General features: G+C 41.8%; 1 protein-coding gene and 2 long non-coding RNA genes across 8 annotated transcripts in view; 2 read left to right on the forward strand and 1 right to left on the reverse strand.

The window, feature by feature from the left end:
* The window catches only part of GLI2 (GLI family zinc finger 2), a 316230-nt gene that overhangs the window by 86562 nt on the left and 202075 nt on the right, over positions 1-27593 (reverse strand). For 5 of the 6 annotated variants that reach the window (XM_032216322.1, XM_032216338.1, XM_032216311.1 and 2 more), the window contains exon 3: positions 18650-18755. The exons of the other annotated variant lie outside the window; for it this stretch is intronic. In XM_032216322.1, coding sequence (XP_032072213.1) covers positions 18650-18755 — 106 coding nt within the window. The remainder of the gene's footprint in view (positions 1-18649; positions 18756-27593) is intronic. 6 annotated transcript variants of the gene reach the window in all.
* Positions 4077-6951, forward strand: LOC116507939. The gene is made up of 3 exons (XR_004255249.1): positions 4077-4184; positions 5466-5771; positions 6912-6951. It is a non-coding gene; the product is annotated as an uncharacterized LOC116507939 (long non-coding RNA).
* On the forward strand, positions 6956-26638 carry LOC116507947. Its single transcript, XR_004255250.1, has 3 exons — positions 6956-6994; positions 23640-23703; positions 26271-26638. It is a non-coding gene; the product is annotated as an uncharacterized LOC116507947 (long non-coding RNA).

Below are 27593 nucleotides of genomic sequence, written 5' to 3' on the forward strand. Positions count from 1 at the left end.
AGAGGGTTGAAATACATCCACATTCAACTAGCCAGTTAACTTTTAAAGATAAAAAATAAAGCAAAACAAAAACTTCAAAAAGTGAAGTTAAAACCCAGGGTAGCTTACAAGAATGGTTTGCTGAGAGAAAAAGGTAGATAGGTAGACGGGAGTGGGCCGGAGTCTCTTAACCGGATTGCGCCTTTACGGCCGCTCCGAGGCAGTGGATCCAGGAGGGCTCCTTGGTTTACTGAGGAACTCCGGGAGAGGAAACGCCGGAAGAGACGCCTAGAGCACCTATGGAGATCCAATAAATCCGAATCGAACCGAGCACTTTTAACATCTTGCATCAGAGAATACATCCGGGCAATCAGGACGTCTAAAAGAACTTACATTGCCACTCTGATTGCTTCCGCTGAGTCTCGCCCAGCCGCCCTGTTCAGGATAACCCGTTCCCTCCTAAATAGGAGGGATACGAAGGATCCTTTGCAGGGCCGGGCTGAGGATTACGTCCAGTTTCTCGCGGACAAAGTTGCTCGGTTTCGGTCGGACTTGGACTCCAACTCTGCAGAACCAGCCGAGGCACTAAGGGATAATCTGGTAGGTCATCGCTGGGTTGAGTTTCAGGCTGTTGCCCCTGAGGACGTGGACAAGGCCATGAGAGCTGTAAGTCCCTCCACATGTGTACTGGACCCGTGCCCCTCCTGGCTGGTTGTTAACAGCAGGGAGGTGACACGGGGCTGGATCCAGGTGGTTGTTACCGCCTCCCTCCGGGAGGGGGTCTTTCCCCCCGCTCTTAAGGCGGCGGTGGTGAGACCCCTCCTGAAGAAACCACCTTTGGATCCAGCCGTACTAAACAACTATCGTCCAGTCTCCAACCTCCCCTTTGTGGGGAAGGTTGTTGAGAAGGTGGTGGCCTTTCAGCTCCAACGGTCCTTGGAGGAAGCTAACTATCTTGATCCATTCCAGTCTGGCTTCAGGCCTGGCTACAGCACAGAAACTGCTTTGGTCGCATTGACCGATGACCTCTGGAGAGCCAGGGATGGAGGCCATGCCTCCATCCTGGTACTCCTTGACCTCTCAGCGGCTTTCGATACCATTGACCATGGTATCCTTCTGCGACGACAGCGGGAGGTGGGGGTGGGAGGCACTGTTTTACGGTGGTTCTCCTCTTACCTCTTGGACAGGTCGCAGTCAGTGTTAGTTGGAGGGCAGAGATCGACCCCTAGGCCCCTAACATATGGGGTGCTGCAGGGTTCGGTCCTGTCCCCCCTACATTTTAATATCTACATGAAACCGCTGGGTGAGATCATTCGGTGGCACTGGATAAAATACCATCAGTATGCGGACGATACACAGTTGTATCTGTCCGCCCCGTGCCAACTCAATGAAGCGGTGGACGTGATGAGCCAGGGCCTTGAGGCTGTTAGAGACTGGATGAGGGTTAATAAGCTTGTGCTCAATCCAGATAAGACCGAGTGGCTGTTGTGCTTCCCTCCCACTAATTTGCCAAGTGTTCTATCTCTCAGGCTGGGGGGTCAAATACTACGCCCCTCAGACAGGGTCCGCAACTTGGGAGTCCTCCTGGACCCACAGCTGACTTTTGAACACCATTTGTCAGCTGTGACCAGGGGGGCATTTACCCAGGTTCGCCTGGTACACCAGTTGCGCCCCTACCTGAACCGGGAGGCTCTCACAACAGTCACTTGTGCCCTTGTGACCTCTAGGCTGGAGTACTGCAATGTGCTCTACATGGGGCTGCCCTTGAAGAGTATCCGGCGACTTCAGCTAGTTCAGAATGCGGCCGCGCGAGCGATTGTGAGTGCACCACGTTTCACCCACATAACACCTATCCTCCGCGAGCTGCACTGGCTACCTGTCGATCTCTGGGTACGCTTCAAGGTGCTACTTGTCACCTACAAAGCCCTTCATGGTAGTGGATCTGGGTACTTGGGAGACCGCCTACTGCCAATTACCTCCTCTCGACCAATCAGATCCCATAGATTAGGCCTCCTCCGAGTTCCATCGGCCGGTCAGTGTCGACTGGCAACCACGCGGAGGAGAGCCTTCTCGGTGGCAGCTCCGACCCTATGGAACGATCTCCCCGTGGAGATTCGTACCCTCACCACCCTTCAGACCTTCCGCATAGCCCTCAAAACCTGGCTGTCCCGACAGGCCTGGGACTAAAGACTTCAACCCACCCGAATTGTATGAATGTTGTGTTTTTAACGATGTACTGTCTTATGTGTTTAATTTGTATGTCCTCCCTTCCTTTTGAACTGTAAGCCGCCCTGAGTCCCCCCAGGGAAAAGGGCGGCATATAAATAAAACTACCTACCTACCTACCTACCTAGATAGAAGACTAGTGTCTTTCTGGTTTATCTCAAAGAGAACTGCGATATTCAAGATTTCCCATTCTGGGCAGGTCCACAGCCATCCAAACATTGTCTTGGGTCACTCCTAAGTGCCCCCATTGAAATCCAGGGAGCAACACTGCCAAAGAACCACCTTTGGCAGCAAAATCAGCAGATTGTCAGCAGGGGAGAGAATTCTTCCTACTGGGCAGCAGCCATCTTGGGGAAGATTCCTTGATTTTATTTTTGTTGATCAAATCACCAACCAGATATCCTAACCCCTTTATCAATGTGAATGTCTTAATAGCCATATATATCTGATTGGTGACTTTTTGGACAGATTCCAGCATTTCCCCAACAATTCTGGAAACCAGCTGAAACTAGAATCTGTCCAGAAAGTCACACTATACAGAAGATGTGTATTTTAAACTGACAAGATAAAGATAATATTTATAGGTATACATCACTCATATGAGAATAAAAACAATCTCTGAAGTAGTTATCAGTCTTTTAATGATTCAGTTGTCTGTAACTTGTTGCATTCCTGTGCATATTTTCTCAGAAGCCAGGACGACTGTAGAATTTCTCCCTTATTACACCCTTTCCTAATGCTGTATGGAATTTCCCAAATTTTTCAGTTAGCAACACTTAAAACTTTATTTGGCTATCCCAAGTTAGAAATTATGACAGTTGCCATTTAAAAAATCTAAGGGGTGACTACTTGGAGAAGGCTGTCCAATTAAATATGCCAAAGGCTCAAGTTTCATCTTCTTTCTGACCAAACATTAATATGCTACTTGGGACAATAAATTTCAGCATATGAGGACTAGAATTGGCCATATATGAACACATATTGTGATTTTCGAAGCTTATACAGAATGGGCCAACCACTTTTCTATTATTTTCAGGCAGCCTAACCCAACAGTTACTCATAGTTGTGGTCTCTCATTAAGCAGTAGGTTCTGCTGTTGAACAATCCCTAATGATTGATTGGAGATGATTACTAATATTAATGACTAGTGGATTAAAATCCGCAGGGACACCTTTACTTTATTTTAGAGGAACCAGGACAGGGAATGATAGAATCCAATCCTTAATCTATTTATAGTTTAATATAATATTCCCCAGCACTCTAGAGACAGAGAACTGGTGTTAGAAGTACTGTTTCATTCAGTTCAATAGCTTTTCTATTTGTATTCCCACTCTTTTTACCTGAGTTATGAAGATTATAGCATCTAACAAGTGTAACAGGCAGGAGAGAGAGGTCACTATAATATATATTAGAAAAACGTAACCTCCCTTCCCCAATTTCTCTTCTTGTCTAAAGTAAAATAACATGCGCTTCAGTCTGTTTTCTTTTCTTTGTTAAGCCCTTCAGATTTTTGTTTTTGGGTTTTGTTTTGCTTTTTGCTTGACAGAATAAGGAAAAAAAAAGTGGCAACTCTTGAGGATCTTTTCCTGTATTAAGGACTTCACCAGTCATGTAGCCCCCCAGCTTTATAGTGCTGTCTAAATAACAACAACAGTGCTGAAATTGCATCCTAAAACGTGCCAGGACATCAACCTAAAAACAATGCTACCTTTCTTTTTACATTTCATGGTGTCTGACAACTTTCAACCACAGGAAAGCAGCTGCTTTGAAGAATCGTTTGCTAAGTCAAAATCTAGCAGAGAGCTTATAATGCATTAGCCTTTGGGCTCGCGCTCTCTCTCCCTCTCTCCCTCTCTCCCTCTCTCTCTCTCTCGCTCTCTCTCTCATCCCAAAAAAGCTGAATTAGAGTTTTTGTCAAAATCTCTTGTGTGTGCATGTGCAGGAATAGGTGGGTGAAGGAAAGAAGCTCATGTGAGTAGGTAAGTTTAAATCAGGAAACATAACATAGCAATGATTAAAACAAACTTCATAAACTTGGAAACTATTATTGGCATTTGATTGGGTTGAATTGTATATAGTTCCTTTAAAAAAAATGTCTGATCTCATTGATTCCAGGCTGCAGGACTAAAGAAGAAATATTTCATAATTTGGATAAAAATTTAATTTTTAGCTACCGCTTCCACTTTTTCACTATCATGTTCTTTATAGATGTACAAATTAAACAATAAGTTAGTAGTCCACCTTCAAGGCTACCTATGTACAGAATCTGGCAGTTTACTATTAAAGGTAATTGAAGACAATGGGTATCAAAAAAGGGGAATACAACTGAAGCAAATTCCTCTTTGGGGGTCATGATGATATCGGGGGGGGGGATATATACTCTTGGAGGACTGAATATGCATAACCTTTACTAAGCCCCTTTTCTTCCTACTTCTGCATCTTACCTACTGTAAACTTAGTGGGTTACCTAAATATGTTAATGATTATGAATGGTAGTTCTTGTTTGGCCACATAAGCATTGACATTCTGAAAATGAATCTGTAATGCTTTTTTCTGTATGTTTGTGTGTGTGCATAAGCACATCTGAAAATTAAGACTGTGATGTGCTCCAGAATTGATTCCCAAAAAATGCTCCAGAACATGGGTGTTGTGTGAATATCACACTTGTCTGACAAGCCTTCAAAGCAGCTGTCTGTTTTCTTAGGGAAATCTTATTTATAGTATTGCTTATTTTAACCAACCTAACATTATCTGTTTGTTTATTATTTTGAAATAGATCCACACAACATATTCTTAAGTAATCCCAAGAAATGAGAATCCATAGGAGATGCTAAATCATTTCAATGGAATTAGTGTTTAAGAACATCGATATAATAAATGTTAATAAAAATAGTGTAACATGATCTATCTTGTTAAGCTTCACCACTCAATCATTCCACCAACCTCCTTGCTTTCTGATGTGCAATTCCATATTGATTTTGTCTACTAATGCTTACATAATTTACTTTCCCTAACATTTCTGAGAATAACTATGGAACAGACCTTCTGCAATTGTATTGAAATTTGGTTAGAACATTTAATCAGTGGAACAACTTGCCTCCAGAAGTTCTGAGTGCTGCAACATTGGAGGTTCTTAAGAAGAGTTTGGACAGCCATTTTCTAAAATGGTATAGGGTCTCCTGATTGAGCAGGGGATTGGATTAGAAAACCTCAAAGGTCTCTTCCAACTTGTTATTCTATTACTATTCTATTTTTTGTAGTACAGACCAGAGGTGGTATTCTGCCAGTTCACCTTGGCTTGGACAAACAGATAGCGGCGCTGGAAGGCTCCGTCCACCTGCCCAGACATCATCATGGATGCTCTGCATATGTGCAGAAGGTTCGGCACATGCGCAGAAGCACTGCGTGTGAGCAAAGCAAGCACACACACACTCATGCTCCCGGTTCCAAACTGGTTGCGAAAATAAGAAGATTTCATGCCTGGTACAAACCTTTACTTGCCATGCCCATTGTGGAAAATCAATTCACCCTTTTGAAGATTCAAAGAGGATTGCATCTAATATAAGGTGACCAGATTTTCAGATTGGTAAAGAGGGACACCTTTGACTGGGGGGGGGGGGGTGTGATTAAAAAATGTATACGGAGCAACAAAATTTTTCATACAACGCAAAAATAGTATTGTAATATTTTTTTTATTTCAACATAACTACAATTTACAAATATAAACTGTAACTGTTGCCAAACATCAAAATTTTGATAACGTGACCATGAGGATGCTGCAACGGTCTCTAAGTGTGAAAAATGGTCATCGGTCACTTTTTTTCAATGCCATTGTAACTTTGGTCACTATACCACCTTTCTTGCCACAGTTCTTAAGTGAATAACTGCAGCTGATAAGTTAGTAACATAAGTGAATCTGCTTTCCCCATTTGACTTTGTCAAAAGGTCACAAAAGGCAATTAAAATGACCCAGGACACTGAAATCATCATAAATACGAATCTGTTGCCAAACATCAAAATTTTGATCGCGTGACCATGAGGATGCTGCAACGGTCGCTAAGTGTGAAAATGGTTGCTAAGTGTGAAAAATGGTCATCGGTCACTTTTTTCAAGGCCATTGTAACTTTGGTCACTATACCACCTTTCTTGCCACAGTTCTTAAGTGAATAACTGCAGCTGATATTTTGTATTTTGGATAAAATCTTTTTTAAAATAGTTTAAGACAATTTAAAAAAAGAATCCACACAGAAAAAATTGAAGTAAAACATTTCAAACTATTCCACAAATAATAAATTGAAGTAAAACTATTTTTTAAAATTCTATGCACAATATATTTCAAAGTATTGTGCATAGAATTTTTAAAAATGGTTTCACTTCAATTTATTTTGGATAGGATCTTTTTTTAAATAGTCTAAGACAATTTAAAAAAAGAATCCACACAGAATAAAACTATTTTAAAAAATCCTATGCACAATAAATAAAATATTATTTTAAAATACATTAAAAAATAAAAGAAAAAAACCCAGCTCACTTACCAGCAGGCACAAGTGAGCACTCCAAGTCAATCCAGAATGATGTAGATGTTAATACAAAGAACTGATCAAATTAAAATGGTGAAATTAGTCAGGGAAATATTTTTCAAAGAAAGTTTGCCACCATTTTTGCCACACGAGCTGACATCCAACCTCCGTGTCCCTCCCCTCCAGAAAATCCAGGAAGGAACACTCGCGACTTCTCTAGCCAAGTATTTCCTGGAGCTCTATGGTATGGGTCATCTTTTCTTATAAAAGTAAGTAAAATGGGTGTGGGGGGGTCCATTTTCTTGCTTTAACGTTTTATCTTCAATGAAAATACTGAGACAGAGAGAGGGTTTAGACAGAGTGTCTTTTGTCTTGCCCCGGTTAGGATTTCTTAAGCAAATGCACTGGGCTTTCAACATGAAGCCAGAAAATCGGGACTTTTTTAAAACGCCCCGGGACACGGGACAAATTGTTATAAATTGTGACTGTCCCGCCAAAATCGGGATGTCTGGTCACCTTAATCTAATACCACATTGGGAGCAGGGCAATATTCCACAGGAGTAAATTTGAATCTATTTAAAACATTTGCATACTGCTTCCCATTAAAAAAAATCTCAACTCAGATTACAATGCTATTGAGTATTGTAAGTACAATACTATTCAGGTAATATACCATTAGCTTTGGAATCAAGGTGAGAGGGAAAGGAAGCCTTCTCTTCACTTTTGGTCATCTCTGGTTCCATTACTCAATTTGGGGCATGAGTTCTAGAGGAAAGGCTCAATTTCTCTGACCTTTCAAGCCGTTTTGCTCCTGATTCCTGGGTCCCTGCTAATGAACAGCCTGCAATGTGATGTGAAAAACAGTTAATAGGGATTTTGGAGGCTCTCCAGGAGAAGTGATATTCAGCCAGTTCTAAGAGGTTCTAGAGAACTGATAGTAGAAATTTTGAGTAGTTTGGAGAACCAGTAAATAGGCTGGCCCTACCCCGCTGTTCTCCAGCCTCCCAGCTGATCTTCTTTTGTTGCCTTGAACAAGAGAACGGAGCTGGAAAGCAGGCCAGTTGGGTATGGAGGGAATGTGGATTTTGCAGTATCCTTCCCCTGTCATGTCCACAAAGCCACACCCACAGAACTGGTAGTAAAATTTTTTGAATCCCACCACTGCTCTCCAGACTTCGAAAATTGTGTTCCTGAGAGGAACATGTAGGATGCTTGAGCTTTGTTTGGATAATGGAACATTCTTGAAACATGCCATAACAAAGGTGGGGGGGGGAGTATCCTCTCTCACCCAATGAAAGAAATTGCAATTGCAAATCTATTTACCTGCTACCCATTTATTAACTGGATGTAAACGTGCCCTTTGAGCACAGCTCTAATTCGGGGTCACTTTCTCAATGCATGAAATCAACTTTCCTTGTGTACCTCCAACTTGCATTGGAACTCCAGCTGAACCCATTCTCTCAACAGCTGGGATGAACTAACTCCCACTCATTAGGCTACATGCAAACAGTGATAAAAGGGAATATAGAGTCCTGTTATGTTGAGGAGCTAAAAAACAAACCTTTGACACAAAGCAGCAGGCAGATAATAAGACTCTGTGGTTGACAACAAATGAGACTACACTTAATTTGCGGTGCAGTGTTCGTGTAATTAGATACATTTGGAACAGGCAAGAAAGTCGACAGCTAGAATATGGTCATGATGAATTGGGGGAGCCTCTTTCGGGCTCTTATAATATTAATCATAAAAGCCCAAGCTTCGTGACTTCATTTTTCTTTAAAATATAAGACTTTCATGGTTTCCCATAGGGAAAGTATGAAGGAGTTTGGGAACAAAATTCGTATGTATGTATGTATGTATGTATGTATGTATGCATGTATGTAGTATCAGCACAAATTTATCAGCACAAATACAACATACATACATACATACATACATACATACATACATACATATATATGTTATATTTGTGCTGATAAATAATATGATAAATGTGACTTTAATATATATATATATATATCCTCTGGATCCAGCCTCATGTCACCTCCTTGCTGGTCGAAACCAACCAGGAGGGACACAGATCCAGTAAACAGGTGACGGCACTCATTGCTCCCATGGCCTTGTCCACTTCCTCAGGAGTGACAAGCTGGAACTCACTCCACAAAATTTGATCAAGGCCCTCCCTCGGCATCTCGGCTGGCACTGTCGAAGTGGAGTCCAAAGTCCGTCCGAATCTGAGCGACTTTGTCCGACAGAAACTGAACAAATTCCTCAGCTCTTCCCTGTAAGGGTTCACCCGTATCCCTCCCTTTCAGGAGGGAGTGGGTTATCCTAAACAGGGCGGCTGGGCGAGATTCTGTGGACGCAATAAGAGCGGAAAAATGAACACATTTTGTCGCTCGTATCGCCACTAAATAAGTCTTAATAAAGGCTCTTAGTAGTGTTCGGTCGGATTCGGAGTTACTAGCCCTCCAGTGTCGCTCTAGGCATCTCTTTTGGCGCTTCATCTCCCAGAGTTCCTCGGTAAACTAAGGTGCCCTCCTAGATCCACTGCCACGGAGAGGCTGCAAAGGCGCAATCCGATCTAATGCCTCAGCCGCCGCTGTATTCCAGGCAGCGACCAAGGACTCAGCCGGACTGTGGGCAAGAGTCAGGTATCTCCCCAAGCTCCATCTGAAATCCCAATCCCATCAGGCGCCTGGGGCAGAACCATTTAATTGGTTCCACCTCCCTGCAGTGGGGGAGTAGCTTCCAAAAATCAAGCCTCAGCGGGAAGTCATCTGACCATAACAAGGGCGAGATCTCAATCCCCTTTAGTTCCAGATCATGTGTCCACTGCCCCGAGAGAAACACAAGGTCGAGCGTGTGTCCCGCCATGTGGGTCGGACCCTGAATTACCTGGGTCAAGTCCATGGTTGTCATGGAGGCCATGAACTCCTGGGTCCCATCAGAGCGTTCGCCAAGAGATGGCAGTTTGAAATCCCCCAGTACTATAAGTCTACTGACTCTAGGAGTGCAGGCAGGGCTGTTGAGACGCAGCTGGGAGGTAGGTATGTCAGAAACAAGCCCACTTGACCCCCTAGGTCCAACTTCACAAGGAGGGACTCACACCTGACATTCTCTGGAGCAGGGATCCTGCGAGGAGCTAATGACTCCCGGATAATAACTGCGACTCCCCCCCCTTTTCTGGTGTCATGGCTGGTGGAGCACCTGAAACCCTTCTGGGCACATTTCTGAGAGGGGGACTCCTCCCTCGTGGCCCAGCCAGGTTTCAGTAATACATGCCAGGTCTGCCTCCTCATCTAATAGTAAGTCCCAGACGAGGGGAGCTTTATGAATCACAGACCTGGCATTTAGCAACAGCAACCTGAGACCAGGGCCCTGACTTCCCATGTCACCTGGTCCCTGAGTTGAGCTTTCAGGGCCGGAACAAGGAATCGCTGTGATGTAGCGAACCCTCCTTCCCCGGTAATGGCTAGCCCTGTAGCTCCCAACATACCTGCCCCTCCCAGTCGTGACTGCGATGCTCTGGCCTGTCCCCATCCCCGTAGACCCCCCTCCCTCCCAAGGCCCCAGTTCTTCTCGGCAGGCCATTCATACCAAACACTCTGGGATGAGAGGTGGATCCGGGCCCCCATCCACTTCTGCTTCTGTACTCAGTGGAGGGGGCTCCAGGCCGCACTCTCAATCCCCTCATACATACCGGCCAGGCATTCTCCACATACATCTACATGGGGCTGCCCCTGAAGAGTGTTCGAAGACTGCAGTTGGTCCAGAATGCCGCGCGAGCGATAATGGGTGTACCTAGATACACCCATGTTACACCTATCCTCCGCGAGCTGCACTGGCTCCCCATTGGTCTCCGGACCCACTTCAAGGTGCTAGTCATTACTTTTAAAGCCCTACATGGTATTGGACCTGGCTACCTGAGAGACCACCTCCTGCCATTCACCTCCCAACAACCAATAGGATCGCACAGGTTGGGCCTCCTCTGGGTGTCGTCGACCGGACGATGCCGACTGGCGGCCCCCTCGAGGGAGGGCCTTCTCTGTAGCTGCACCGGCCTTATGGAACGAGCTACCTGCAGAGATCCGGACCCTTACCACTCTCCCGGCCTTCCGTAAAGTGACCAAGACCTGGCTGTTCTGGCAGGCCTGGGGCTGTTGATTAAAATCCAGCCCCACGTGATTGAATGGATGATTTTATTTTAAATAATTGTATTTTTAATATTTTCTATGTTTTTATTTTTGTTGTGAGCCACCCGGAGTCCCTAGGGATACAAGTTTTATTAAAGTTGCAAAGTTGCAAAGTTACATACCCCACTATAGAATTAAAAAGAATACAATAATACAATAAAAAAGAACAAATTAAGCTAATTTAAAAGAATGTGGGATCATTCAGATTACAAGCATACACACACACTCCACATACAGAAAAAGTTTGCACAGATAGTAAAAATTGATGTTGTGCAAGTAGGTTTGTAAAGTTTGTAAGGCGGAGACATAAAATTCGAGTCAAGATCGACGGTGATATAGAGGGAGTGATTCGTCTTCCCTCCCAAAACAGCGTGGAAAAGGCGGGCAAAAGTCTGGGTGGCTGAAGTGGTGTCCCTGGGGCAGTAGTGGGCAGCAGTGGTCGTAACAAAGGAAGCGAGGTCATAAGTCTGGAAGTCCAACAGTCCAATGTCCGTAAACAGAGAGAGCCAGATGATAATTGGTAAGCAGAGGAGGCCCCGCAGCCGCAAGAAAAATGTGGAGGAGAGGCCATGCCACAGAGAAGGCTCGATCGAATGGAGCGGGGGGGGGGGGTGCCTGAAAGGTGAACAACAAAGTCAGCTGTCCACTTCCATCCAGCACCACAGCAAATCGACCACCCCACTCTCTGAAAATGACAACAGACTGGTGTGACTCCGAGGGTTTCTCCCAGTCATGGAAACAAGGACAGAAGCCACCAGGACCGCCACAGGCTGATGGGGTGATGAGTGGGGGGCTTGGGAGGGCCATGGCGGCGGCAACAAAGCCAGCCGCCCGATCTCATTCAGCACCATCCGGACCAGCCACCTCCCCTCTGGCACGATGGTATCTAATGTAGTCCAAGGCTCTCCCGAGTGTAGTCCAAGGCTCTCCCGAGTCCAGAGAATAAAACCAAAGGACGGCGTTGTTAGAGGCTGCCGGGAGCGGCGCTGTCTGTGCGGCGCCGCCATCTTCACCGCCAGACAAAGAAAACTGCTGAAGCAACCATGCAGGCTGGGAGCCGGCCGAGAGCGGTGATCCCCTAGCTGGCCACCTGCTCGGGTCCCCTGGGTCATGCTCTACCATTGGGACCCCTTCCCGTATAGACTCGTAGCTAAAACGGCAATGTTTTTAGCATTTTTTTTCCGCCTACCTAGCCGGAGCAAGAAGGCTGACGACCATTCGCAACTTGCACATGGGCATTTCTGCTGGTAGCCAGTAGGAAGGCGGTGGAGGGGGTGGGAGCAGGAAAAAAGGCCTCATGGCTTCTCAAAAGCACGGCGGCAGAGGTGGAGGCAGCGGCGGCAGGGGTAACATGGTGCCCAGCTCAGGTGCTCCGAGCGGAGGGGGAGGCACCACCGCTGCTGCCACGGGCAGGGGCGCCAGCGGGAGCTTTGGTGGCTTCACCTCAGCCGCAGCACTGGGTGTCAAAAGTTTTAATCAAGAACATCCCACTGTCAATGGTGTCCCGCTTTACCAATGTTAAAATCTGGTCACTTTATGTTGGACACATCTGAGAGATCAAGGTTTAAGCCCATCCTCGTCAATAAAAGCTTCCCTTGTGACTTTGAGCTAGTCTCTCTCTCTCTGTCTGTCTCTCTCTCTCTCCCCCCTCCCTCCCTCCCTCCTTCCCTCTCTCTTAGTCCAACCTATTCCACAGGATTGATGTTGAGGGGGAAAATGGAGTGAAAAAGAAATGTATATGCTGCCTTAAGCTCCTGAAGGAATGTGGGAATATAAATAAAATAAAATAATTAAATAAACAAACAACCTACGTAGCTTGGAGCTTCCCATGAACATGGCTTTGGCCACTATGGGATTGGAATTCTAGGCCAGTGTTTTTTAAACTTTTGCTTGACTCCTTCCCATATAGATATAGGCCTTTAAATTAATCCACCTCCTCAGCACTGCTCATGATGCAGTTTTATTGTGAATCATACTGAAATGGCCTGCCACTGTTTGATTTTTTTTTTGTGGGAATGGTGGGGGGGAGGTGTTTTTATGATGTCCCAGTCCCTTCTGCAGCCTTATGAATAGCTGTAGTGTGCAGTGGTTAGAATGCAGTACTGCAGGGTACTTCTGCTTACTGTTGATTGTCAGCAGTTGGCAGTTTGATTCTCACCAGCTCAAGGTTGACTCAGCCTTCCATCCTTCTGAGATCAGTAAAATGAGGACCCAGATTGTTGGGGGTAATATGCTGACTCTGTAAAACTGCTAGAGAGGGCTGTAAAGCACTGTAAAGCGTATATAAGCATAAGTAGTATTAATTTCCAAGCATTACACAGCACAAATGCTTAGCTTTTCCAATTTTGCTTAAGACTGGAAGTAAAGAAACAAAACAACTGCTGTCCCTCCCCTCCCCCAATTTGGATTTATTTTGGTTTAATGGAATCCTTTCTTCACATGTTTATTAGATTAAAATCTTATTGTAATTGTAACTGAATCCATCTACTGGTCATCCTGTTCTCCTTCCTTCCACCTTTCCCACCTTTCCCAGAATTAGACCCTTTTCTGGAGAGCTGGATCTTTAAATAATCTGCCCAAGATATGATAATTTGAGTCTGGTTTCCATTGAGAATTCTGGGTTTATTTATTCAATGATCTATCAATTTGTTTTCTTGAAAGTCCATAGTATTCTCAAGTTCTTCCCCAACACCAGAGTTCAAAGCCATCAATATTCTTCCTAACCTGCTACTTTAAAGTCCAATTTTGATTCCATAGATTGTGAAGTTGAAATACCTGAAAGGTCTTTCCTTTATAAAGGAATTATTCTAGGTACACCTATTACTTGAACTGATATTTGTTTTTCTAACCGTTATCTATACCCCTAAACCCACTGAGATTAATATCAATATTAATTTGAAATATTTATCAATAAAGATTTTTTAACAAGAACTATTCTAGGGTAATATTCTATCATCAGCATAACAACAGGTTGTGTTCTTTTATGGCCAGATAACAGGAGAGTCATGTTAGTTTATAGTAGCCAAAAATAACAAACAACCTGGTACCAGCTTTCTATTAAAAGACATAAATATTTCATGAAGTGAGTTTTGATTTACAAAAGATTGTGCCATTTAATAAAATATGTTCATCTGAAAATGTTCTACTAGGCTTCTAATTTTATACCCAGAATCAGGGGTGGGTTCTGGCTTCTGTTACTGCTGGTTCACTCAGGGAAGCGCTTGAAGTGTGCGTGCGCAGAAGTAAAAAATTGCTTCTGCACATGCGCAGAAGCAAAAAACAAGATGGCGGCACCTACAGCACCACTGATAGAACCGGTTCGGGCACGTGCCTGGCTGAGTTACGACCTACTCGGCCAAACCAGTAGGGACCCACCCAGAATGGCCTTCAATTGTTGGCCAACAGTTCCAATGACAAAATAAATATAAGTGCCATATAGCAAGCTTAAATGTTTTGCTTTTGAAAAAAAAATAACAAAAGATAATAAAAGTGAGAGAAACTTAACTGGAAAGAAGTATTCTCTTGAGAATTTACTGCAGAGCAGATTACCAAAATAGTTATTTTGAATCCAAATATCTTTATTTATTTATTAAGTGTATTTATTTAAATAAAGTATTTAAAGTATATTTTTATAAATTTATAAATTATACATTTTAAAATAAAGAAAATATTTAATTCTTAAAATAAAGATGTTTTTTAAAATAAAAAAATCCATAGAAAGATCATGTAGGGGTTGAACTTTTCCATGCAGTTAACAAGACAGTGTGGTATAGTCATCCTGGCAGAATGTGAAAAGTCTAGGTAAAACTACTACTGAAAACTACTGAAAATGCAAGTTTTAAAAGACAAAAGAGGCCCCAGCCATCTAATTGACTTAATGAAACAAATCCAGCTGCCCGGGGCTCTCTCACAGAATTTCTTTTGAGGAGAAGAAGAAGAAGGCTAATCCAGTGGTGAAATACATTTTTTTTACTACTGGTTCTGTGGGCGTTGCTTGGTGGGCGTGGCAGGGGACGGATACTGCAAAATCCTCATTCCCACCTCACTCCATGGGAAGGATATTGCAAAATCCCCATTCCCTCCCCACTTCTGGGGGAAGGATATTACAAAATCTCCATTCCCACCCCACTCTAGGGCTAGCCAGTGGTGGTATTTGCTGGTTCTCCGAACTACTCAAAATTTCCGCTACCGGTTCTCCAGAACCTGTCAGAACCTGCTAAATTTCACCCCTTGGCTAATCAGGTTTATTTTACTGGTGCTCCTCTTATTGTGGATTCATCTGGAGCAGAGGACCATGATGGAATTCTTCCATATTCATATTTCTTTTTCTGACCTGTTGTCCTATCAGTTTGTATCTACAGGGTGCATTCTGGCTCATTCTTGGCCAGGTTTTTCTATTAGCACACATACAAAACTGTTCTTAAGTTGTTTTCAGTCTGGAATGAATGAAAGCCATGCTCTCTGACTTCCACACTACATTTTCTGCCAAGGAGACAGAAAAGGCCTCTCATTCCTAACAGCTTCTTGCTATGGGCCTTCCAGTACCAAAGTAAACTGAAAATGTTGATGTCACTTTTTAAAACCGTTAAAAACAACATTTTATTTATATTTGGCTGCAACTTCATGACTAAATAATAAATCTGGTTAAACATGCACATTTCAATCGGGGAGAGGAATTCCACTAGGTGAGCTGGCCTATGTTGATGCCTTCATCTTTTTAATCAAACCAGTTATTAGCAATGAGTGCAACTACTCTTGTGGGGCATTGAATCTTTAGAGGCTGGAAATTAGTAGCATTATATATCACTAACTTAAACAGATCTCCAAAGAGAGTTTCTGCTTAAGATAATATGTAATAGACCACTGGTTGATTTATGGTGTATTTCAGGACAATTGGTCTCAGTGGTTCATGGATTAACTAGATTCCCATCTAATAAAATTAATCAATGAACCCTCTGAATTTCTGGGATAAATGAGTAGTAAGGAAGGCACAACAACAATAATAACAACAAGGCTATTAGAGATCCCCAGTGTTTATTTCAGTTTAAGATCAATACTGACAATGTTGGTTTATTTATTTAAAACATTTATATAGTTGCCCATGTTATAACCAACTCTGGGCAGCTCCCAATCAAAAGTTAAAGCAGCATACAAAATTATAAAACTAAGTACATGAAAACATTAAAAATGACAGAAAACTGCTGCTGTTGCACATATTTGTGATGCTTCTTACTAATTTCTGATTTGTAATTCTTTACTTAATGATATTTTTTTTAGAGGTTTAAAAACAAGAGGTTTGTTTTTATTCACTTGCATGGGATTTGCAGAATTCACCTGGATACTCTGGATGGCTCCAATCTGTTCACTCTTCATATTCAGAAGAATTTTCAGAGAATGAGGACTCTGAGACAAGCCTATTCTTGGATAAATTGGAATGAACTCTATGGAGGTTTTGTGACGGAAAAGGGAATACCCAAGATTGGAGAATGTTTATTTCTATACAAATAAAGCATCTAGCAGTTTCTAATCTTAGGAGCACTCTAAATTACAGTACATCTCAATAAGCCTCAATACTAGGAACTGCTGGATGCTTTATTTGTAAAGTAATAAACATTCTCCAACACTAGGTACCCTCTTTTCCTTCACAAAATTAAAAGTTTATACCATTCTCTCTGCTGTCTCACATGCAATAGTACTTCTTAGGTTTTATTAATGATCTGCCCTCAGAATGATGGGACGTTTTGCTGCAGCAATTAACAAGCTTGCTAGGTGGCTGTGATAAACCCACCGAGGGATACTCTGAACAGCCAGAGAAGCACATTCTGTCCCAGGCACTGTGCCTGGTATTTCTGTGCAACAATGAAGCAGTTAGTACCCTTTTCAAAGCCTTCCGCAGCTCTTCATTGCATGAAATTGCCCAGCTGTCAAGACTTCAGACTGCCTTCATCCTCACAGCAGTTCCTCTTCTCAAAAAGAAGAAGAAGAAGAAGAAGAAGAAGAAGAAGAAGAAGAAGAAGAAGAAGAAGAAGAAGAAGAAGAAGAAGAAGAAGAAGAAGAAGAAGAAGAAGAAGAAGGGGGGGGGAGTATCCGGAAACAGCATTCCAGAAGAGAAAGGGGGAGGAAAACCCTCTCAGCTGTGCGGCTCTTCATTATGCCGTGATGAAAAGAGGGTTCTTTACCCCCACTCGGATTGCTACAAGATTTGGAAGCAGCTAAGGAGCCCCTTGATGCCTCTCTCTCGAGAGACTTTTCTCTCTCTCTGTCTCTCTCCAAAGTCTTGTGTTGCTTTACAGCAAATCCTTCTCTATCACTTGCCGGTGAGAAAGACTCAGAAATACAAATTCATCGGAAAGGTTCCCGTGCCTCTGAGACACCAAAGGTTTTTGCAATATTGATGAGTGGTGGATTCTAATCCAGAGTTGACTGGAGTAGAAAGCGCAAACAAGTTCATCTATATGGCAAGTGCCATATAGAAAAAGAGGCTACAATACGATGCTAGGTACATGCTCGGACAATTGAGAATCTCAATGGTTGGTTGCTGCTGTTTAAGTTTGGTAGACTGTATGGTTTCAAAAGCAATCCCGAAAGCAAAATTGCCTAAAATCTCAGAGACAGAAAGATAAATATTTCCAGTGCCTGAGCCTTTATTGCCCGTGCAGTTCCACATCACTCTATTTGCGTTGGCAATGCAGAATGAAGCATGCAAATATTATTGAAATGATCAATACTTCTATGCCCACAGCATCAACCATTCAGGGGAAAAGTACTTTTTGTGCACAATTCTTACAAGCCACAGAATTCATTTTTCCAGAAGTATAATGTGGGAATATATATGTAATTGCAGCAGGTTAATGGATTATCAGAGGGAACGGTTGTTTCTAGTCAAAACAGCACCAAATAATCCATGTTCTGGATTATTATCATCCCATAAATTCCATGGGATAATCTCTTGCATTCAGATTTAAGTTTTGCTGTAGATTGCAGTGAATGGCACTGATGCAGTCATCAACACCAAACTCTTAAATTCACTATAGCACAAGGACTTATTTGCAGCAATTTGAGTATTTGTGTAATTTATTCAATTTATGTAAATTACTAGAAAGAACAAGCAAATGAAAAAGCTGAGATTCCTGTGACAATAGCCTAGCCCCAGCCACTGAATCAACCCAACATTATCTATATTCACATCTCCAACAGAAAGGACTAGAAACTTGCCTTTTGAAAAGAAGACTGTATATCCTTGGAATGTTGGATTATGAAGCAATGCACTCAGACTCAATGATGTGGTCTCCTTTCTAACAATCACATAGATGACCAACCATGGAGTTATTGACAATGGAATGACATCGTATATATATAAAATGCATATCACTTTTATTTATACAATGTAATGTTTCCAAATCTCAGGGACATTCAGGTTAGGAGATATATATATATATATATAAAGAGGAAACAGTAATAGGTTTTGGCGAAGCGAACAATACAATGAGTTGGTTACTGAATAAAAATGCCTTACTTGCTACACTAGTGCAAGCCTTTCCCTTATTTGCCCATCAGAGATGTTATCTTACAATATAGCTCCCATATGCTCCAGAAGTTCAGCCAAAGGCTTTTGAGAAACCCTTTTAGCCTTTCTAAAGGGAAAGGCAGCCGTAACAGATGTATTTCTTCTCTACATCATAAAACGCAAGAAAGGCTATGCTATAAAAGTGAACTTGCAAGACTTACCCATGAATCGCATGAAGGGAGTGAGGTTCATAATGGTATCTTCCTTCTTGGTGACGCATGTCAATTGGCAAAGGAGAATGGAAGGCTGGAAAAATGTGCTGTGGAACTGTGGATGGGGAAAAAAAAGAAAAAAAGAACTTCAAAAAAAAAAAGAGCACGCTTCTTCTTCACCGTATTTTATTTTATTTTTTTAAACCCATAGTTTCAAAGGCAGTAAAGCTCCATGCATTTTAGAGCAAGTGCGAGGCAGACAAGGGGTCTTAGTGATAGCAGCCCTAGAGTACACCAGAGAAGTGGAATGAATAAATAATCAAAGTCATGGGGAGAAATCCTACATCTTCGACATAAAAGATCTCCTACAGGGTTTTTGACAAAGACAAGCAACTAAGGGCTCTTTGAACTCAGGGAGATGATAGGAAGCACCAAGGAATGCTAGACTCCTAACACAAATCAGAGTTGACAGAGCTTGGCAGAAGCCACATCATTTCCACTGCCAGGAATGGCTGCTGAAGCACCTTTCCCTAAAAGGTGACTGTGTGTGCGCACGCACCATGCACACATACGCACATAAACATAGTATGAAACTTGGAAATATTTACCTAGCTATGGAAAAACAAGCAGTAAAATGTGAAGTCTGTGTATCAGAAGCACTGGCTAGAGATGACCTGCAGCTCCAGCTCTGAAAAAGCAGCCTGAATTGGCCTTATTGTTTTCATTCATAAATATGCTTCCAAAGAAAGTGGCCTGAAAACACTCTGATTTAGAAGAACTATTGCAATATTTATTAGTGCTCCCCAAAGTACAGCCATGAACGCAGATGAGAGTTGTCCAATAAATGGGAATTTCAGTAGGTCAAGCTTCACACTGCATATGTGCCCCACTCAATTACCCATTCAGTAATATCCCAAATAGATTTAATTTATAGATTTTTCAAATAATATTCATGTACACAATTGGGCTTAATCATTTTATTAATCAAATTAATTTATTAATCAAATCAAATTGAAATAGTTACCCATTTCACCAAAGGCAAAATGGGTAACTATTTCTAAGCTAAGCAGTACTGAACAATCAGATAACAAACATAAAAGCAAATATTAAAATGTGAGACTCTTAAAAATTCAGGGAAGATGTATAAAGCCAATTTATTCTATCAGGGCTAAGAGGAAAATAGTTTTTAATCTGATTTCTCTTACTAAACAGTTTCTGACAAGGAATGACTGACAAAGCTTATGGATTGTGGTTTTTTTTAATATGAGATATGAATATGAAAGGGAAGGCAGATAGTTATATTTAAAGATGGTGACAAGCTCTTAAAATTGTAGAGTTGGGTATCATCCTCACATTGGTGATACTGGACCTGAAACTGATAAATAACTCTGGGCATCCTCCAAGTGAGAAACCATGGGTGAAAATCCCCCCCTCCTGTCAACACTCTTTGGACCAACAACTTAGGATGGTGGTGAATGATTGCAGCATAGGGTTCTCCACTCCACGCCAAGTTGATTCAGAAAAAATATTTGAAAAATAGCTGAGAGATCAAGGAACATGAGGATGGATGTAGCACCATCATCCCAGCTATGCCATAGGTCATTGACAAGCAAGACCACTGTCAAGCGAGACCAAATATTTGTACTCCTGTATATCATGACCTCAAACCTGACAGAAGAGTGCCAGATAGCCTGTTTCCTGTATGGCCCTCTGCAACTGCTGTCTGACCACTTTCAAGAGCCTTATACCACAGTCTCCCTCAAGGCCAGGAGGACTCAAAGAGGCTGATATCTTTGGTTAGATCTAGCCATGGGCCACCTCCAGAGCACCTTAACAACTGAGGTGTGACTTGGGTGTATCAGTCAATTGGCTAAACTTACAGTCCATTTCAACAGGACTCCATAGAATCTTAGTTCAGATAACATCATAAGACTTCATTTTTAAGAAGAGATTGGACAGCGACTTGTCTGAAATGGTATAGGGCTTGGGCAGGGGCTTGGGCGAGAAGACATCCAAGGTCCCTTCTAACTCTAATTATTTTGTTATTGTGTTATCTGTGCCTAAAACTATTTTATTAAGATTGGCTAAAAAGTATCTTGTAAGTCTGAATTTGCTTCTGCCCCTCTCTTTTTTTATCTTCATGTAAATTTGGTGATTGCTTATCTGAGACACTTTTAAACTGCCCCCACCCCCCTCGATTGGGTGCCTACAGAGTTTATCTACGAGTTGTCTTGAGAACAGCTCTTCCATCTCTCTGTCAAGGCCATCTCCATTACTCTCCACATTGCCCCATACAACTCACTCGGACCTGCCTGCCAGAATCCCTCTCCAAGTGAATGTAACTGACTATCTGTCAGACGGTGAACATTTCTCACTGTGGTCTTGTGGCCAATGCCTCCCCAGGTCACTTTAAACAGCAGCATGGATCACAAGAGGGTTACAGGATAGCCATCAGAATATGCTCTAAGGTGGAGAAATAATAATGTTTCACCAACCTTGCTACTACAATGAGACCTGAAAATAGGCTCTTACTCTGGTTGGATTAGCAATAGCAATAGCAATAGCAGTAGACTTATATACCGCTTCATAGGCCTTTCAGGCCTCTCTAAGCGGTTTACAGAGAGTCAGCATATTGCCCCCAACAATCTGGGTCCTCATTTTACCCACCTCGGAAGGATGGAAGGCTGAGTCAACCCTGAGCCGGTGAGATTTGAACCGCTGAACTGCTGATCTAGCAGTAGCCTGCAGTGCTGCATTTAACCACTGCGCCACCTTGGCTCTTCATCTTTTTGACTTTTTTTTGGATCCAGAAAACCATTGTGAACCCAGGATTGGCACAGAGAGGGCGCATAGGAGTAATCCATACCAAAATCTCAGACATGCATCAAATCCAGGGTGCAACTATGGCCAAGCTGTCCACCAAATCCTTAAGGGCAATTCCAAGCTCGCTGTAGAATTGGAGAGAGTCCAGCATTTAGCAGTAGGAATAGCACATAGACTTATATCTCTCTCCATGGTGCTCTACAGCACTCTCTGGGTTGTTTACAATGTCAGCATATTGCCTCATTGGGTCCTCATTTTACTGACCTCAGAAAAATGGAAAATTGAGTCAACCCTGAGCTCAACCCATCATGATTGAACTCCAGGCTGTGGGCAGAGGTTGCCTGCAATACTGCACTTAACCACTGTGCCACCAGCATTTGTCTAACTCAGGGGTGTCAACTCGTGGCCCGAGTGCCGGATACATCACATGTTGGCCACCCCCACCCCTGATTTAGTGAAGGGGGAAAAAGTTGTGATATGTCACATGACAACAATCTGTCGTTGCGAGTTTGACACTCCTGGTCTAACTGAACAGGCCTATCTACCTAAAATAATTTTAATTGACCTATTTGACTTATCTCTGTCCAAATATGAAGCTTAGGTATCAGAAGGTAAATGAAATGCCAATACCATTCATTAAGAAAAAGTAGAAGTTTCTCTAATAATATTTGCTATGAATGATCAATGTTCTTGAGAAAAGCATGGAATAGTGGAATACATATTTTCACAGAGAACTACTGTGTTTACCTGAAAATAAGACAGGGTCTTATTTTCTTTTGACCCCCAAAATAAGCACTTGGCCTTATTTGTGGGGAGGTCTTATTATTTTTGAGGTGCAGGAGGCGGCGAGCATGGCCACCTTATGGCTGTTCCTGTGTTGCAATATTTTCAGGAAGGGTTATTTTGTGAGGGAGGGCTTATTTTAGTGCATGCGCTCAAAAGCCCAACTGGGCTTATTATTCAGGGAAACAGGGTATTGTTTTACTCCTAGAAAGACAATGTGGGATGATGAAGGGGTATTTTTTTCTTTCTCTCTCCCTCTCCCTCCCTCCCTCTCTCTCTTTCTCTCTCTCTCTCTCTCTCTGTATTAAGCTGCACAGTTACCTCTGGCTTTCAGTATGCAGACAAAGTATAATTAGCAACCACATTATTATCTTTGTTGGAGTAAAGTACATACATTACTCACTGGGCATATTTTGTAAACTACTTCAAATAAGTAATTTTACTTTAAATGTTATTAAATGTAAGCCCCTAATGGAGTTTTGATCACAGGTTAAGTCAGAGCAACTGTAAATTAGTTGACTTTCCTCCCTGTGTTCTCATTCTTAGTCAGACGAGGGTTCTGCAGATGGCTTTCCCAGCATGTTAATATTCAATGTGGTAATTGTGACTTCATCTGAGGAGAATCCCACAGGCAGACCAAGGCGATATGCTCTGTCATGCGGCTGTGACCCATCTCCCTCCCACTTTGTCTGAGATCTTCTCTGACCCCTTCTCTATTCTCTCCTCTGATAATACACCTCAGGTCTTTATTGACAGTGCATTAAGTTGGGTTTCCCTTTCAGAAGAGAGAGAGGGGGGGGGAGAGAGAGTTGTTTTTTTTTTGGATGGCGTCTGATTCAACTCATTTGAAAATAGCAGATTATTCAAACAGCATCATAAATATACCTAGTGAAATGAGTGCATCCAGGTCACTTTGCCATCTAGGATGGGAACTGATGCACATATGCTTGTAACCTTTTAAGGAAAACCACATGAATTCCATAGGATCAGGCATCAGTGATAAAGATTAAAAGAAAGGAAAAGATAAGAAATAATCTAAAACTAATCTACACCAATATTATTCCATAGACCACTCCATATCTTTCTTACAATCCATCTTTGCTTCCATTATATGCATATCACATTTCCTAAACTATATTACCTCTTATTCTTTAAACTCCCCTCCCCTCTCTTTTTTTAGGATGTCATCAATCCCTTCCAACCACAACTTCCTTGGTTTCCCCATTCCTCTAAGTTCATTCACTGTCCCTTTGTAGATACATTTTGTGATTTTATTTTCATTCATTTTCTTTTTATGAACAAAAATAAATATGCTTCTTTTATTCTGGTCACTCACTTTGTATTCTGTCTACATGCATTCAGCACCAATCCATTCTTCATCCTTTTTTTTCAGTTTTACCCGCTCCTGCCGTTTATGTTTCATCACATACTTTCAATACTTATTTCCGCATAACACAGTGAGTACGCTATTCTTTTTTTTAATTCTAATAAATATTCATTTTTCCACACAATAGACCATATACTACCCAGTATCATGAAACAAGTCACTGACCAGGCTTTGTCTTCTTCTTAAGCTGTTTTTTCTTTCATTACTAAATAATCATTCTTTAAATTCTTATAGCACACTAAATGATAAAGTCTGACTTTGCACCCTCAGTTACAAACCAGACTGACCTGATTTACATAGTTCTCTGAGCAACAGACAAATCTACATTTTGCTATGGTGCCGTAGGTGAATCTGTCAAAGTCACACTCATGTCATGCAAACATCTGTAGAAGTTGATAGTGAGAGAACCACCCGGTCTTAATAGGTACAGTAGTGTTGCCTTGTAAATATCCCGGAGTCCCTCGGGATTGGGCGGCATAGAAATTCAATAAATGAAATGAAATGAAATGAAATATCCCACCCACTTCTGGAGGAAAGGCAGAATATCAGAGAAATAAAATAAATACATTTCCAGTAGGAAAAAAGGTTCAGATGAGACAGAAGGCAGTATTTCATAGTTTAATTTCCTTTAGTGTTCTACTGCCCATAAAACAAATCAAGATGATTTACAATTAAAAGGCAAATACTTAGCCTCACAAATACATAACATGTCATTCTCCATAGCCTAGCTTCTCCCACCATTGGCTAGGCAGAAATTGGAACTGTAGCAGTAGTCAGAAAGTTGCATGTTGTGAATTGCTGCATCAAGCAGAAATAAATAAATAAAAATGCTGTGAGAATAGTGTCCTTCATGTTGTTCTTTTCTAGGCTAAAAGAGGACATTTGACCTGTTTCTAAAAACAAGCCTACTAGAAGGGGCTGTTCACAGCTTCAGATTCATTTGTACAAATGCAGAGATATAAACAGAGCATTTGTGAGTGGCTGCAACTCCTTAAATAACTTTTCATTTCTTAGGATCTTAATTTTTTGCAGTTGAATTGAATATGCTGCTCAATTTGACTCTCCTAACCATCCATTTCACGTGAGGCTTCATTGAAATTATTTGTGCAATATTGTGGATGTGGAAGAAGACCATTCAAATTATAAAATTATAAAAATGCTTTAGGCCTTTGAGAAAACTCCTTTGTCACATCCTATAGGACAAAAAAGCATGTAATCAATGGGCAGCAACAAACAACAGTTAACATTAGTCAGAGTGTCGATGGACCTCAGGAAAATGGCTTTGCAGATCAGTGCCTATTATGATAGATATGCCTTTGTTGTTGGACAAACTGTGGTAAATTAGTGTCTATACTTCACTGATGTCTCAAGTCTTTTGGCCTTGCCATCACATCTCTTGTATGCACACAATCTCTATCTTACCTCACTTTAGTATTTCTGCAAATTCATGGAGGCATTCAGTCAAGGTGTTGATGTTCAGTATGACAATATGTAATTGCTAGTCTGCACACACACAAGCATGTGCATCATATCAGAGGTGGGTTGCTCCCGGTTTGGCTTGGTTCAGCCAAACCAGTAATAGAAATCAAGCCTGGGTCACAGAACCGGCAGCGACCCAAGCTTACCATGCCCCAAACCGGTTCCCTTCCTGCTGTCATTTTGGTTTTTAGAGACTGTGCATCTGCAGTTCAATGTAAATTGTTCTGTGCATGCACGAAGAACAATTTACATTGAACAGCGTGTGTGCATTGTGCAGGGGTTGTGAAACAGTAGTAAAACCAGCAGCAACCCACCCCTGCATCATATATATAAATGTGTCAAGGATTTCTTTCAGTAGGAGTCAGCAATTGTAGCCCTGACATGGTAGGAAAACTGGGCATTCACAGTTTATGGAATTATAAGATGTTTTCAATCTAATCTTCCTTTTGAAGAGAGACTAATCTTTTATCCACTGGGAAGGGGCAGCACCTATTGGTTTTGCTACAACAAAAGTACATTTTCAAGTTTACCAGTTTTTTAACTGGTAAAGAAGGGAATTCTGCACTAGTTCTCCACTCTTGTATATATATTTCCAACTCTTGAAGCTAAAAACTCTATAAGCAGGAATTGGTTTGGCATTGAGATTGGCCTAAAAATGTTTTGCTCTTGTAAAACTGGACTGTAAATGAGATTTTGTTTTTATTTGACATCAAATAGGCTCATGCTGAATTTTTGGTTTGGGAAGATTTTGGCTGCATCTTTATTTAAAAGATTCCTACTACACAAGCCCTTTGAGTAATATCAGATTAATGTGTAGACAGAAACCAGAGTGTGTATACGTGTCTGTAAAGTCATAATACATTAATATTAATGTATTTTTTCCTTTCTTTTAGTGGGTTTAACAGTTATTCCACTGTATATTGATACTGGGCATGTTGCAAAAAATTGATGTGATAGTGCAATCATGTACACAACTAGGAGTCTGATGAGCCTCTTAATGGAATCCTGCAATGAAACTCTGAATCATTTAATTACAGGGGATGTGAATTTCTTTCTTCTCATTCTGACTTTTCTAATCTTTTTCTTCTTTTCTCAGCAACTTGGTAGTAACTTCAGGGGGAACTCATGGGATCTTTCTCATTTTTGTTCACTAAACAGCTAAAGACCAGGATTTGAGGATTCATCCTAGTTTGAAGAAACAAAGAATTGAGAAAATATATTAACTCTATAGGTTATGAATCAATAGTGCCAACATGACAGGCCCAAGGAGTAAAATGAGCAGGGGTGATCCAGAGACCATCAAGGACTTTTCTCATATGCTGAAGTTAACTCAACTGTAACATTAGCATCCAAGAATCATCTACTTCTCCCAACCATCCAAGAACCATCTACTTAACCCAAGATCTAGAATATGCAATCTAAGAGGAGTCCAGATACCCTATCTTTTCCAATAGGAATACCTTGGCAATAAACATGGTTGTACCTTGGAGTTTTACTGTAGCCTTTTTATCTTCTATCAAACTGCAGGTGGCAGCTGAGACCGGGGGTGGGTGGGTGGGTGGGGGTCTTTGCATGGGTTCACCTGATATGTCAATTGTGTCCTTTCCTTACCCAGGGGTAGGGTCTTCAGATGGTCACTCCTTCCCTAACCATCTTACAATTCAACTACTTTGATGCTCCCTCTACCTTAGGATGCTTTTGAAGACCATTCAGAAAATACAGCTGATCCAAAGGTAGTAATATTGTCTCAGCTATTCTGATGTGACATTTCACTGTGGATGAGCTGCATTGATTGCCAGGTAGAATTCAAGGCTTTATAAAGCTATAAAGCTCTTTGCAGCATGGAGCCTGATTATCCAAGACAGCATCTGCCTCCAGTTGTTTCTACCTGTTCAGTCCTCTCAGGCAGAGTGAGCATATGCCAAGTCCCCTCAATTAAAAGTTGTCATCTTGTAAGACCAAGGAAGCACGTCTTCTCTGACACAGCCCCTACTGTCCGGAACAACATCTTCCAGAGTTACTCAACACTTACTCTTCAAATGTTCTGGAAGTCTCTTAAGACCTAACTCTGCTACCAGACTTGGAGTTAGGATGTTTGTAGGACCGTGTCAAACATTTTATGAATGTTATTGATATTGTTTTGTCAGCCATTTTTTAAAAAAATGTGTATTTTAAATATTGTGAGATGCCACTCTTCCTTTGGAATTAGTAGCCTTAAAAATATATGTATAAGAAATAAATAAATAAAGTTCTGCCAAAGAGGAAAGAACTTGTTTGTGTAAAAACCGGGCAGGTTATTACAGACAATTCTTTACTAACCATGCATGTACATAAGCATGGGCAGTTACCCTCTGACAGTTTTCTTATCTTTACCCACTGACCAAGAGAGGACATAAAAAAGAACATACCTTAAACTGACACTAAGCAAGTCCATCAACTATTGTACCAGCCTCAACAAAAAAACCCAGATCTCTTGGTCGT

Source organism: Thamnophis elegans, chromosome 1 (assembly GCF_009769535.1).
Source record: "Thamnophis elegans isolate rThaEle1 chromosome 1, rThaEle1.pri, whole genome shotgun sequence".
Classification (NCBI taxonomy): domain Eukaryota; kingdom Metazoa; phylum Chordata; class Lepidosauria; order Squamata; family Colubridae; genus Thamnophis; species Thamnophis elegans.